Source organism: Agelaius phoeniceus, chromosome Z (assembly GCF_051311805.1).
Source record: "Agelaius phoeniceus isolate bAgePho1 chromosome Z, bAgePho1.hap1, whole genome shotgun sequence".
Classification (NCBI taxonomy): domain Eukaryota; kingdom Metazoa; phylum Chordata; class Aves; order Passeriformes; family Icteridae; genus Agelaius; species Agelaius phoeniceus.
The window spans coordinates 8,915,361-8,929,614 of NC_135303.1; the positions used below are offsets into that span (position 1 = coordinate 8,915,361).

The 14,254-nt window shown below is 48.0% G+C and overlaps 1 protein-coding gene and 1 long non-coding RNA gene across 2 annotated transcripts; both read left to right on the top strand.

Annotated features, from left to right (window-relative positions):
* The first annotated feature begins 4,606 nt into the window (after positions 1–4,606).
* LOC143691974 (uncharacterized) lies at positions 4,607–5,944 on the top strand. The gene is made up of 3 exons (XR_013179796.1): positions 4,607–4,880; positions 5,292–5,381; positions 5,783–5,944. It is a non-coding gene; the product is annotated as an uncharacterized LOC143691974 (long non-coding RNA).
* A 314-nt stretch (positions 5,945–6,258) lies between these two features.
* On the top strand, positions 6,259–13,728 carry LOC129133204 (serine/threonine-protein kinase PAK 3-like). Its single transcript, XM_077172084.1, has 8 exons — positions 6,259–6,319; positions 7,014–7,062; positions 7,806–7,918; positions 8,539–8,656; positions 9,513–9,612; positions 10,061–10,257; positions 12,063–12,200; positions 13,555–13,728. The coding sequence occupies exons 1-8, from the start codon at positions 6,285–6,287 to the stop codon at positions 13,654–13,656; spliced, it is 852 nt and encodes a 283-aa protein (XP_077028199.1). The 5' UTR covers positions 6,259–6,284; the 3' UTR covers positions 13,657–13,728.
* Positions 13,729–14,254: the final 526 nt, after the last annotated feature.

Here is a 14,254-nt window from a genome sequence, read left to right on the forward strand (position 1 = left end):
TCATATTGTGCCTGGTTGGCTTGTTGGTTTGCTATGAGGGAATTACTCTGTTCATTTTCTCTTTTTCCAGCAAGCAATGATGGCTCTGCACAGCGTTTCCTCCCCTTTTCCAACAGTAGATGAGATTGTGATCTAGCTTGAATTTTCCACGTCTGCAGCTGCAGTAGCAAAGGAGTTGGTTTCTCTTTCCTACTTTTCCAATTCAGAGCTTTCAATACTTTTAAGTATTGAAATGGGAAATGGCCCTTCAATTTTACAGAGACAACGTTGCTTTATGATAGCAGCCAGGGAGGAATATCACCCTTATCTCCACCTAGTGTTCTTTTTAAGTGGCATATTTTAATTTCGTCAGTGGGACTTAGAATCCCTATATGGCTGTGAACTGTTATGAATTCTCCTGAGAAGATGCAGTGGAAGATCTGAAAAGAAATGAGGTTTTGAATGATCGGTGACAGCCTGTCCCTCATGCTTCTCTCTTTGCCACAGCTGACAGAACCAACAGCCGTCTCTCCCCTGGCTCCCGCTGCTCCTGAAGAAGAAGCCAAAGAGGAGCAAATTGAGATGGATGAACGCCAGCCTCCGTCAGTGCTCACACCAGAGCCTGGATATCCTGAGCCCGTAAGTGTGACCTGTGGATGGTGCTGCATTTAGTGCAAGGCAGAGGTGCAAGTTTCAGAGCAGCCAGCGCTTCCTGTTGCTGGCTGAGGATGCTGAGTGCTGGAGTCCTGCCAGGAGCTTGGGATTTCCTGCAGGCAGCGTCAGTAGAACTTGGCCTTTGACCTGTGGTGTTGAGGCCCCAAAGGGCTGGTGCCTCTGGGAGAGCATCTGGCTGCTTGGCTCAGGGAAGCTCTATCCCTGGGCTTCTGCAGCACTGTGGTCGAGGGCACACGTGGTAGTGCTTGAAGTCATGGGGCTTTGTTTGTTTGTTTTCTTGTTTTGGAATGGTGTGTTTGGCTTGTGAGACTGGTCTGCAGAATTCTTGAGTAACTCTTCAGTTCTACAAAGTCTTTTGGGCCAGGTGACTTTTGGCTTTTGATAAGCTTCAAGGAGATGGTTGTGTTGTCTATGAAGCTGTGGGGGGCCATTCTTTTGCCAAAGAAAGAAAGTGAGTAGTTAGGAAGCCTCGTGGTGAGGTAGGAAATCAGAAGGGGCCAGTTTCTGTTGATGCATTTAGTGATGAAGTCTGCTGCTTTGGCAAGTACCTTGGAGGCTGGAGAGGAGGTGAAGCTGCAAGTCCTTGATTGCTTTCTTGTGTTTCTCAGAACTTGTAGTCCATCTTGAAATGCTGTATGTCTTCCTGAAAGTCAAATGGGCAACTCTGTGCCTGGGAAGCTGCATGGGTGAAAAGACCCTTGGGGTGTGGTAGAAGGTCAGCTGAGCAAGAGCCATCCTGGGACCAGGTGGCCAAGAAGGCCCAGGGCATGGTGGCCTGTGTCAGCAGCAGTGCGGCAGCAGGAGCAGGGCAGTGAGCGTGGCCCTGTGCTGGGCAGCACTGCGGCCACAGCTGCAGTGCTGGGTGCACTTGTGGGCCCCTGGGCAGCAGAAAGTCCTTGAGGGGCTGCAGCGTGTGCACAGAATGACAGGGGAGCTGGGCAAGGGTGTGCACCACAAGCCCAATGAGCAGGTTCTGAGGGAGATGTAGTCTCGACAATGGGGGGCTCATGAGGGACCTTTAGGTGGACTTCCATCAATCCCTACACAACAGTGCTCACCGCATGGGGCGCTTCCCTACTAAACATGCCCTAAATGCAATCGAGTTCTTTAGCCACTGGAGTGGGTGACACTACCATCTTGTGCCTTGCTGGCTTGTTGGTTTTCTAGGCGACATTTGCCCTGTACATTCTCTTCTTTCTCAGCACACAAAGATGCTTCTTCACAACCTTTCCTTCTTTTTGCGATCTAGATTGAATTTTCCACATCTGCAGTTGCAATAGCAAAGGACTTATTATCTTTCCTACATTTCCTTTTCAGAGCTTTCAGGAACTAAAAGCTTCGTTTTACAAACAAAACGTTGCTTGCTGATAACAGCCAGGGAGTAATATCAAACTTATATCCATCTACAGTTCTGTGTAATGGGCCGATTATAAATTGGTCGGTGGGACTTAGAATTCCTATGTAGCTTCGAAATGTTCTGATTTCTCCTTAGAAGGTGTGGTGGTAGATCTGAAAAGAAGTTACGATCTGAATGATAGGTAACAGCCTCTCCCTCATGCTCCTCTTTGCCACAGCTGACAGAACCAACAGCCATCTCTCCCCTGGCTCCTGCTGCTCCTGAAGAAGAAGCCAAAGAGGAGCAAATTGAGATGGAAGAGCACCAGCCTCCGTCAGTGCTCACACCAGAGCCAGGATATCCTGAGCCCGTAAGTGTGACCTGTGGATGGTGCTGCATTTAGTGCAAGGCAGAGGTGCAAGTTTCAGAGCAGCCAGCGCTTCCTGTTGCTGGCTGAGGATGCTGAGTGCTGGAGTCCTGCCAGGAGCTTGGGATTTCCTGCAGGCAGCGTCAGTAGAACTTGGCCTTTGACCTGTGGTGTTGAGGCCCCAAAGGGCTGGTGCCTCTGGGAGAGCATCTGGCTGCTTGGCTCAGGGAAGCTCTATCCCTGGGCTTCTGCAGCACTGTGCCCAAGGACACACGTGGTAGTGATTGAGGTCACTGGGTTTTGTTTTTTTGTTTTCCTGTTTTGGCAAGGTTTGTTTTGCTTGTGAAACTGGTCTGCAGTTTTCTTGAGTAATTCTTCAGTTGTACAAAGTCTTTTTGCCTAGCTGTCTCTTGGCTTTTGGTAAGGTGGACGGTGATGATTGTGTTGGTTTTCCTGCATCCTTCCTGCCCTTTTCCAGCACCATGAGAAATTCTGCTTGAATTTTAGTGTACACGATGGCAGTTGTGGAAGATGCAATATATTTGCATGTGAACACATAGTTTGGGGCATGCATCTGGGTGCAGAAGGAACTTTTCTTTTGCCAGGCTTGATAATTACACCCTGCACTTCCCATTCAGGTTAACAGTACCTCTGTCTTTTTGCCACCCAAGGAATCCGTTTTTGTTATGTTTGGGATTTGGGCAGGAAATCAATGCCCTTGCATTCCAGCTGGTGCTCAGAGATCAGAGGAGCTAGGAGGGGCTGGGATGTATTTCTAATTACACCTCCTTATGCACCATGTGTGTGGTCGAGTCCAAGAGAAGAACTTGCCCGAGCAGGGATGCACAAAGAGTGAAGTTCCCAGTACAATGCTCTGGGTCTGATCCCTTTCCATAAGGACCTACACACTCCAGATTCCCCACGAGTGTGGTTTATTGAGCAACAGGAAAGCAATCTCAGGATTGCTGCTGATCAGGGCACTGCTACCGAGTGTTGATGTGTGTAACAACAGAAAGGGCAATAAAGAGAGATTATAGAGGTGAGATCTATCTGTCTGTCTATCTATCTATCTATCTATCTATCTATCTATCTATCTATCTACGCTGTGTAACATTTGCATAATTGAATATTCCTGACTCTGGTCCAAGGCAGTTGGAGGTGCAAAGCTCACCTAAAGCATCCCTTTCAGGAGAGGATTAGAGACATGTTCCGTCAACCAATTCAGAGCAGGCCTAGATGTTTTCCCCGTTCGGATATTGTGGTTTTTCCCCTCAGAGCTGTTTTTCTCCTCCACCCTGTTCTTTCCTGAAGTCCCCAGTTAATTCTTTAATTTTCTGCCTGTCCTAGAGTGGTGAAGTATTCCATGTTTTAGGTGGTGAAGACAACATGAATTCTAGAAGTGTCTCTCACAAGGAGTGAGCTCACCCAGGAAGCCACCTGCAGAGCCAGGATGAAGCAGTGGGACAGGGCAGGGTGTCAGTCACTACTAAAAGACAAACAGGACATGGCAGAAGCAGAGGGAGGCCCTCAGCAGACTCTTGAGAAATGCCACACCTTCCCTGTCAGCTGCCTGAGAGGCTGTTGGAGCTTCAGTCCCAGATGGCCCCTGATTGTAGGGCCAGGGTCACTTTGGAATCTGTGCCTCCCCACGAACAGAGAATGACCCAGCAGAGCAGCAGCACAGTGCTTTGGGAACATGTGAGCCCAGCAGTCTTTGAGTCTTGGCCCACAAATGTCATATGGGAAGTTGAAGCCCATCTTCTCTTGCTATCTGTGCAGGTCCTTCTAGAGAAAGAGCAGGAGCAGATTGCTTCAGCAGAGATGCCATGGCAGACTCAGGGAGAGCTGTTCCCAGGCCGAGAGCAGGAAGAGCAGCTCAGGCAGCAGGTGGAAGAGCCACAGGAGAATGACCAGGTAAGCCTGACTGGCCAGGGGACAGAGGGAAGGGCAGGGAGAGGGGCATAAACCAGAGCTCTTGGGACTGAGGAGGCCAGGAGTCCCACAGACACTGGAAGCACAGAGCCTTGGAAGCTGCAGAGATCAGCCCTGGAACAGAAGGGTTACATTGGAAGCAGATGTGGGTAGGGAAGCAGAAAGAAGTGGCTGAATAAATGTGATTTGAGGCTGCAAAAGGAAAAAGCTGAGCCTGATGGCAGCTCCCAGTCACTTGCTCTGCATTTGTGTGTACAGAAGATCCAGGCAGAGCCACAAGCAGAGCTGCCCGAAGCTCAGAGTGACATCATGGCAGTAAAGAGAAAGAACAAAGAAGACATGAGAAGCATTCAAGAGGAGAATCTCCATCAGCAGAGGGGCGATCAACCAAACCAGGTAAGTGAAAGAGTGGCAGGCACTCCACTCATGAAACATCCTCTCTCTTGTTTTTTAGAGAAGATGAAGGAACAGCTGAATGCAGAGCTTCAGACAGCTCACACTAGGATGAAGGCAAGGGAGAAGAGGCTGGAGGAAGAAATGAAAATCATCAGAGAGAAACTTAATCCCCTCCCTCAGTCTCTACAAAAGCAAGTGAGTGAAAGAGGGATGCAGTCACTGCAGTCACCAAACTGGTGGTTTCTGCCTTTCTTGCCTTTCCACTCAGAGCAGCAGGGAGTGGGGTGATGCCTCTGAGTGCCGTCGTGCTGTAGTGTGTATCACAGTCACTCTGAAGGACATTTCCTGGTGTGCTGAAGTGCCTCTGCTGCCATGGGTAGTGAAACTTGTCCTTTGGCCTTTTGGCCAGCAGTCATCCAAATTGATTCCTGCTCTCCTTGTTTCTTGAGGTGTTTTTAAAGGGGAACGTGGTGACTCAGATGGAGGATTGAAACAAGCTGTCTGTATCCCTTGTCAATCTGTTCTTTGCCTTTCCTCACAGTCGATGACTCCTGGCTGACAGGGACAAGCTGGAGTCTCTGACTGCTTTGTTCTGTTTGATTTGAGGTGCAAGTGTTGGCATCTCACCGGGCAGCCTGCGAAGACTTCCAGCGAATGTCTGGCAATGAAGAGCCCCAAGTTAGGAGTGAGGCGCAGGTACCATCCCCACCAGAAGTGCTACAGGTTGAGCATGACCTGAAGATGGTGCAGGAAAAGAGGACACAGTGGGAGGAGGCAGAACACTTGAACAAGGAGCTGCAAGTGTGTCTGCAGCCCTTGGAGGGGGAAAGGAATCCTTGAGAGGAGGTAGAATGATCATTGTGGCAGTCATCCTTTGGAAAATCCATGAAAATGGAACATGAATCTGGCCATGAACTCAAGTAAAACTTGCCTTTGGTTTTGATCCATCCAGTTTGAGAAGTGGACATCAGAAAAAAGGCATTGAAGAGCCCTGCATGTGGCTGACAGCACCTTTCTAAGGGCCTGCATTTCAAAAAGGGATCTCAGGGTAATCTCTGCCAGCCACCTTTCTGACATCAACTCATTTCTTGTCCCAGATCTACACAAGCTCTGTCACCAAACCTGCTGCAGCAGCAGCAGCATCATCTAAAGGAGCCTTTTCTCCCCGATCTGAGAAGTGGAGCCGGGGCAGTTTGTTCACCTCCCGCGCTGACCCAGCTGCTGCTCAGCAACAGGAGATCGAGGGTGACTCCCTGGAGCTGCTGAGTACGTCTGCTCTATTTCTTGTCTGAGGGACAGTGCATTGTGTGCAGGTGTCAGCATAGCTGTACCAAATGTTTCTCCTGAGTTTGGTGTCACGGGGACATTTAGGAGCCCCACAGGAACTGCTATAGAAAATCAGTCTCTGTGCTGGCCACCTGTGCTGCAGAGCTGTCTGCCTGGTTGTTGTTGTTGTTACCCAGCTGACCACAAAGGGTTCAGAGCTCCAGACACTGGGGCTGCCTTTTGTATCTCCTGGAAGCTGGGATCTCTGCTTTAATGTCAGCATCTTGCATTTTGTTTCCCTCAGAGAGAATAGTAAACAAGGAAAATCCCAGGATGAAATACACCAAACTGGAAGATATTGGCAGCGGGTGAGTCCAACCACAGTTACTGCTACATAAGCATGGGCCAGGTGTTTTTCTGGTGGAATGTCTATCCAGCGTGAAGTCAGGCCAGCTGCAAACAGACATCTATCCCCATGTTCACACACTGGGGATAGACTGTCCCATTTCTCAGTGCTGCTCAGAATTTGTGTGTGTGCTCAGAAGGCATTGTCAGAGACACCTCCATGCTGCCGAGGTCTTGCCTGCAGCAAGGAACAGAATCTGGAAAATCTCATCTCTCAAGTGTGAGACACTTCTGTGTTAATTTCCTTAGCATTTTTGTATATTTCTAAATCATACTGCCACACTAATAAAGAGGAAAGAAACTTGCTTGCCTGAAAGAGCAACCTGCTCCCTGATAGCTGTGAGATAACAGTTCTAAGGAACATTTCTTTCCAAGAGTTTGCTGAAAGAAATACTCTGTGGTAAGGATAAAAACTGAACAGTTTAGAAACTGAAACCTGAGATGAAAGAAGCATCTCTATTTTTGAGCTAAGGCAGTAAACCCAAGCACTTCAGGAACAGGCCCAGTGTCCAAGCACTTGAGAGGAAAAAGCACCATCTGCCTTTTGGCAGAGCTCTCCTGCATCTCTGCACTCACAGCAGAGATCTCTTGTGTGGGCTGGCTTTCACTGCAAGATCTAAATGGCTTCTACTTTCTTTGCTGCTTTTTTGTTTCTAGGACTTTTGGAGATGTTTGCAGAGCACTCGACAATGCCACAGGAGGAGAGGTAAATGTCAACAGCATCTGCAGTCTCTGCTGCTCTTGAGGGGCTTTCCCCTCTGGTGTGAGCTGTGGCTGGAGCTTTGGGCAGAGCTGTGCTGAAAAGCCTGCAAAATACATTTGGGACTTTGTCCTCCTCAGCTGCCGGAAGGAAGGCACGGAGGGCAGCGGTTCCTTTCAGAGAAGGACGCGCTCGCTCGCTCTCCATTGCTAAAACAAAGGTGGTGCCTTCAAGCACCTCACTGCTCTTTGGGGATACAGCTTCAGAGTCCTGAATTCTCATTTCTGGCTGCCAGCAAATACATCTGAAAGTTCCTGGTAGTTCCTTAGCCACCTGCAGTGCTGCACTTGGGAACTGCACGTAGGGAGAGATCTGCAAGGTCTCCCTAAAAGCCCTAAGCCCTGCCCATAGGCCAAGATGTACCCACAGAGTATTAAGGCATGGATTACTTCTTCTGAATCCCATCCAAAGCAGCAGAGATTGTGGTCAGAGGTTTGTTGGTGATAGCTGAGACACCACTGTTACCAAGTGGACAAGGCAAAATTTCAGTGGCCCCATGTGTCCTGTAACTGGCCCCCAAATGAGCCGAGAAATGGGCTGTTGGAATGTCAGTTCCTAATTAGTGCAGTGCCTAATCACATGGAAGTTTGGCACAGCTCAGCTGGGTCATTGCAAAATCACTCGCTCCATGTGCATTGTGGTCTTGTGCCACCAACTTCTCAAGTTACTGATTTTCAATGTCATTTTAGGTGGCCATAAAGAAAATAAATCTAAAAGGACTGAGGAAGAAGAAATTAAAAGTCAATGAACTCATGGTCATGAAAATTAATAGGAATCCCAACCTGATCAACTATTTAGACAGGTGAGTTGTTGTGAATGTTTCTTTACATATAGCAAACATGCCAGCTAAAATCCCACTCTGGTCAGTGGCAGAAAATAGAGCTGCAACTATTGGCTAATTATTATTGCTCTGCTCATCTCTAATGGATGGGAAGAGAGTGCATTTTGTCTGCATGAGTCTTCTCGGCATACATAGTTTGAAAATTACTCAAAAACCTGGACCAGTCATATCTTACTAAATCAATAGCCTGTAAGTTCACAGCCACCACTTTTTTCTGTGGCTTGATTCTTTTCAAGTGTCTTTTTATGTCCAGATAAACTAACATAAATGTCCCCTTTTCCATTGCTTTGCATGCCAGGAAGACTAGGTGCTTATTTCCAGAAACACACAGTGTGACAGGTTTTTTTATCTGTTACTAAACTACATTTTTTACTTGCTGGCCATTTAAGACATCTCCTTTTTCACAGCTGTGCCTTTCTTCTTGAGACTGCACAGATTGCAAACAATGCATAGCTGAGAGGGAATGTCTATTCCTTTGATTCTGTCCTAGTCACAAAGGAACTTGGAAACAAGAAACCCAGAAGTAAAAAATCAAGGTACCCATGCACGTTCATCTCCACACCCTTGTTTCCTTCTTTCAGCTACCTTCTGGGCGAGGAACTCTGGCTAGTTATAGAGTACATGGATGGAGGCACTCTGAGCGACGTCATCAGCAAGACTTGCCTGTCTGAAGACCAGATGGCAGCCATCAGCCGGGAGGTCAGCAATGCCATCTGTGTTTCTGAGGGCTTGGGCAGGATTGTCTGGAGAGCAGGGGCTCAGAACAGGAGAGGTTTCATGTGCCAAGCTTTGTTTCTGTGTTGCTGCTATGCTATGGGCAAGTAAAAGCATCCCAAGTGAAAGGCCTGCCAGTGCCCCTGCACTCACTGTACTCAGTGCCAGTACTCTTATCTCCTCCGGTTGTATTCTCACTCTGCCTCATGTATTTATTTGTATTTGCTGTTCTCCATTTTGCCTCTCTAAACATATGCCTGGGTCCTGTCTTCACTGCATTCCTTGCCTGTGAAAGCAGAGGTGCTGGTGGCAGGATTTGAAACAAGCAGCAAAGAAAAAAGAGAGACTCATTTCTCACAGTCCTCAGCTGAAAAGGATAGTAGTGCAGCCAAAATGCTCTTTGCTTCAGGAAGGTGACTGATGTGATACTTCCAAGTCTGTGCTGAGGCCAGCAATAAAACCTTTGTCATGCAGCATCCCACCCAAAAGTGATCCACTTCACACCAAAGGGAGGGACTTTTTCTTTCTTGGCAAGACCCTCATTTGTCTTCTGCATGGAGATAGCATGTCCACTGCAGCAGGAGTCATCCTGGCTGGTTTGCAGGGGGCAGTCTACAAGAGCAGGTGCTGTTGCTCTTTCAAAAGCTGACACGCCTTTCCTCAGAAAGGTCCCGCTCTGCAAGTGTTGGAGCAGCAAGCTCTTCCTCTCGGTGGCACTGTGTTCTGCCATTACTCCCCATTCCCCTGGGGAAAGAGAATCTTTTAGAGTCTTTGTTTCCTTTCTTGTGTGATGAAATCACATCACTTATTTTTGCCCTCCTCTTTCTGTTTTCTCTCTCAGTGCCTGCGAGGACTGGATTTTCTCCACTCAAACCATGTGATCTACCGAGATGTGAAGAGCTGCAACATCCTTCTCAGAACCAATGGTTCTGTCAAGCTGGGTCAGTATATTCTTGGTCAGGTGCAGTGTTCCAGGGATGTGGGGTGTAGGCTGCTTTGAGTGACTGCCAGCTCCCCAGAAATGGTGCTGGTGGCAGTGCAGGGACCCCTACTGTAAGCTGAGGGCACAGTTGCAATGCGAACAGAGGTATGAGAGGGAACTACAAGAAGTCAAGACTGCCCTTGGTCTGTGTGTGTCCCTTACAGAGGGAGAGAGCTACAATCTAAAGTTTCAGGGGAATAAAGTCCACTGCTGTGAGCAGCGTTAAAAAACCTGGGTTTTTTTGGATGTGGCCAATTCCGTACTACCTTGGCTAAAGCCTCATGGAAACTGAGTGTGGACAGTTCTCCGGGAGATTGAAGAGCACATTCTTAGACTGAGAGTGGGGAATTCTTTTGCTTGGCTTCCTAACTGGAGCTGGCTTTCATGGTTTGTTGTTTTCTCCACAGCTGACTTTGGCCTCTTTGTTCAGCTCACCCCTGAGCAGAGCAGACGGAGCTCCGTGGCCGGCACTTCTGGGTGGCTGGCGCCTGAAGTGGTGACAGGTCAACCATATGGCCCCAAAGTGGACATATGGTCTTTTGGAATCGTGGGCATCGAAATGGTGGAACAAGAAGTTCCTTGCAGGAATGCAACTCCTGTTTCGGTAAGGAGCAAATACTCACTGATCCCACTGTCTTTCTCATCTGTCCCATGTTCTGTGTGCCATTGGACAAAATCCCATTGCCATCTGCTGGCACCACTTCCACCAAGGTCCCCTTCTAAAAATGTCCCTGCAGCACATCAGCATCCGCTGTAGATTTGGTTGCATCAGAAAGGGAAGCGGCAGTTCAGAAACCTAACCAGTTCCGAAAGTTGCCATTTTGGCCTCCAGCCAGGCCTGACATTGCTTTTGGAACCCTGTTGGAGCTCTGGCTCTGAAGGACAAGAATTTTTCAGTGGAACAGTTGGATGTGTGATAAATATCCTTCAAAATGGAGGTTGAGTCTTCCCAGTTTCAGTTTTATAGAAAAAGAAAAAGCAAAAAAGAAACAACCAGCAAAGCAATGCCCAAGCAGTTCTGCTTGCTTTTTTGTTTTTGAACCACAGCACATCAATTTTCCTCCATACTGTAGCATCTTTTCCAAATCCTGTGGGTCTTTGAAACTTTCAGGCTTTCAAGTCATCTGTACATTGTTCAGTCATGCGTGTGGGAGGCCTGGATAAGTTCAGGATGTGTTTTTCTCCGACTGCAGTTAGAATTGTACACCAAACCCTTGGCTATTTCTTGGTACTTTAACAAGTTGATGAGCTTGCAGCCAGGTGCCTGGGCTGGGATCCAACGTGGGCAGTTGACACAGGTGCTGTGTTTCTTTACCACAGGAGCAGGGCCATCCCTGGCCTGCACAGTTCTAATGACAGGGAGGACACCAGCTCCCCACCATGTCCAGTGGCTGAGCACAGCTGCAGAGGGACAGGATAAAACCCCCTTTGTGACCTCTGGTGGTGTGGGAAAAGGAAAGAAAGCTGTCCTAATTATTTATACTCAAGCGAAATGTGTTTGTTGTTTTAGGCTTGGAAATTTTCCTTTGGGTTGAAGAGGATAATAACAAAGTCTCTTTGGTCACTATCTATTTCAGTGCCACCAGCACAGAGCTGTTAGTATTGTGATGGGCACTTTTATGGAGACCAGGCCACAGCCTGGGGTCATGGAGATCCTGCCAAACCTCCCATTTCTTACCCGACACTTTCTGCGCTTGAGTATCCAAATGAGCAGAGGCTGACCATAGGCATGGCACTTCTTCTTCTGATTTGACCATGAAAAGGTTTCCTTTTGCCACATAAAGAAGCAAAAACGTGCAGCTGAGAGACAGAGCTACAAATGGCTCCTGTGCACCCAAGCAGGCATTTTCATCTCAATATATTTGTGCATGCATCTTAATGTGTCTGTGTTGAATATGAGATCCCAAATGTTTGCTTTCCTTTCCTGAGGACTAGCTGGTGGATTTCCTTTCTTTCCTTCCACTTACCACTGGAAGAGTTTTCTAGAAGAGGAAAAGAAGCTCAATGAGATTTGTTTTATGGCAGTTGTGCTTCAGGGACCAATAAGCACTGCAGAGATGCCTTTCATGTACTAATCCTTGGAAACTGTAGAGTTAGTATAGCAGTCCCTCTTCCAAAAAGCCTCTCAAGCTGGTGTGAATCCTTAGGGAAGGGAACGTACTTTGCTGATGTAGCTCCTACTAACTAGGTCAGTCAATGAAATCAGCTGCCAAGGCAAGATCTGCTGAATGTTGGAAAAGCTGTGGCTGCATCGGGATTTGGGTTTTTGGTTGGTAAAGGAAAATCATCTCTGGGTCTCTGCCAGGGCAGAAACTGCCACTGCAGAATGGAGCTTAACCAATGGGATGCGGGAGAGCAGTTACAGATGGGAAAGAAGCGGGTAGAGCCTGGTGTTTCCTTTTTATCCAGGCTCAACTCCGGACAGCCAGGGGAGAGAGACCACGGCTGCGGCAGCCACACCGATTCTCGTCTTGCCTGTGTGACTTCCTGAGCTGCTGCCTGCAGACAGACGTGACGTGTCGCTGGTCTGCCAGGGAGCTCCTGAAGGTAAAATGTGAAGGGGCTGCAGGTGAAACAGGGTCTGAGGGATGGGCTCCTTCTCCACTCAAGTCCAAGCCATCAGATGAGCCCCCTTACTCCGCACCTCCGCTCTTGCTGCTCTTCAAATGAAAACGGTGAGGAATCCTAGACTGGGCTGGGCTGGCAGGGACCTGTAAAGGTCCTCTGGTGCAAGTGTGCTGCAATGAGCAGGGACATCTTTAAAGAGATCAGGTTGTTCAGAGCCCTTTGCCACCTGACCTGTAACGGGGCACCTACAAGCTCATGGGACAGCCTGTGACAGTATTGCACTATGCTCTGAGTAAAAAAGTTCTTCCTTAGACCTACTCTGACTTGATCCCCATTTTGATTAAAAATATTCATCACATTCTATTGTAACTGGACCTGTTAAAAAAGGTGTCCCCACTTTCTTCAAAGCCACTCTGAAGTCTTGGGAAGTGGCAATAAAGTCTCCCTGGGGCCTGTTCTTCACAAAACTGAATAACTCCACCTCCCTCCGTATTTCCTGAGAGGAGAGCTGCTCTGTTTTCTGTTTCTGTCACCCTCTTTTGTAATTTGGTGGGGTCTTGAGTTTTATCTAATGGCAAAAGAATTGAAGTAGAGCAATGCAGGCTACAGAGACATGAAATGGTGGTGGTGGAACCCAAGGAAGCCAGTCCCAGCTGAGCAGTCAGAGATTTGCCTGTGGGCTGGAGGGGCTGTGGGGGGCTCACTGGGAGCCTCTGAGGGGCCCTGCTTTGTGCCCCCCAGCCCACCCTTAGAGGTTTCTGCCACACAAACAGGGACTGCTGGGAGGGACTTGTCCCAGCCCCATCTGCTGCCTGGCACGCCCAAGCAGACGGGAACTGTGCCAGGGTTACTGCCAGGTTGTGTGGCAGAGAGGGAACTGCAGGGCCCAGTGCCACTGGGCTGACCCTGCTGGGAAGGAAGGTGCCATCCAGCACACGAGGGGCAGGGCATGGAAAGGCAGACACTGCTTTCTGTCCCTGTGGAAATTTGCACAGTGCCTGTCTTACAAAGGCAGGGACCTATGTCAGCCATTGGAGTTTCCTGCAAGGAAGAAAGGCCAGGGACAGAAAGCACCATTTCTAGAGCACTGGCAGGGCAAAAATCCCAGCAGGATGAAGACATCACAATAAATGGATGAGTGGGATTCTGGGCCAGGTTTGCCTGTGATGGCAAGGTCATGCATATGATGACTGGGGAGCAGATTGTCCCATTGCTCCTCTTTCTGGGTCTTTTTAGGACCCAGAGGAATCCTGATTGACTCTCTGAAGCACTGAGCTTGGAAAGTGATGGTTCAATGTTCTTTGTTGTTTTGGTTTTTTTTTCCTGTGGACAGCATCCATTTGTAACTTCAGCCAAGCCAGCGTCCAGCCTGGCCCCACTCATCAACTCAATCAAGATGAAGAAGAAGAAGGAGGAGTGGAGAAGAAGAATGTAATAATGAAGATGTTATCTCCATAACCAACTTAGAGTAGGATTGTAGAGTAGGACTCTAGAGTAGGATTGTTGAGTAGTTTTGTTCTATAGAGTAGGTTTATAGTATAGTATAGGTTATATATATAGTATAGTAGTTATATATATAGTATAGTATAGTATAGTATAGTATAGTATAGGTTTATAGAGTAGGATTATTATTAAATAAAGTTTCTCAAACATCAACTCATTTGGAAGATTCCCCTCCTTCGGAACCCCTTCAGACAGCTCGGCATTTTCTTCTGAATTACCAGTTGTTTTTTACTGGTGCTAACTCAAAATTATGGCTTCTTTGGTATGGTTTGTAAGTGGAGAAGGTTCTTCTTCATTCATCCGCTCCAGACCACACTGCCTTTGGAATATGACCCACTGGCTGGTTTTGGCACAGCTGTGATATTTCTAGTTGAGGCAGAAAAGGTATTGGCATTTGCAGGAAAAAGCAAAGGAGGGGAGAGGCAGCCAAGACATCCTGTGTGGATTCAGGCCTTCAGTCATGACTCAAGAGCATTTGAGTTCCTGCCACTTGGATTTGTGTCCCTAAGTGCAATCTCTTTGGCAGAAGG

Coding starts and splice junctions, on each gene's coding strand:
- LOC129133204 (XM_077172084.1), top strand. CDS start 6,285: ATGAAATACACCAAACTGGAAGATATTGGCAGCGG. Junction 6,320..7,013: donor CTGGAAGATATTGGCAGCGG/GTGAGTCCAACC, acceptor TTTTGTTTCTAG/GACTTTTGGAGATGTTTGCA. Junction 7,063..7,805: donor ACAATGCCACAGGAGGAGAG/GTAAATGTCAAC, acceptor ATGTCATTTTAG/GTGGCCATAAAGAAAATAAA.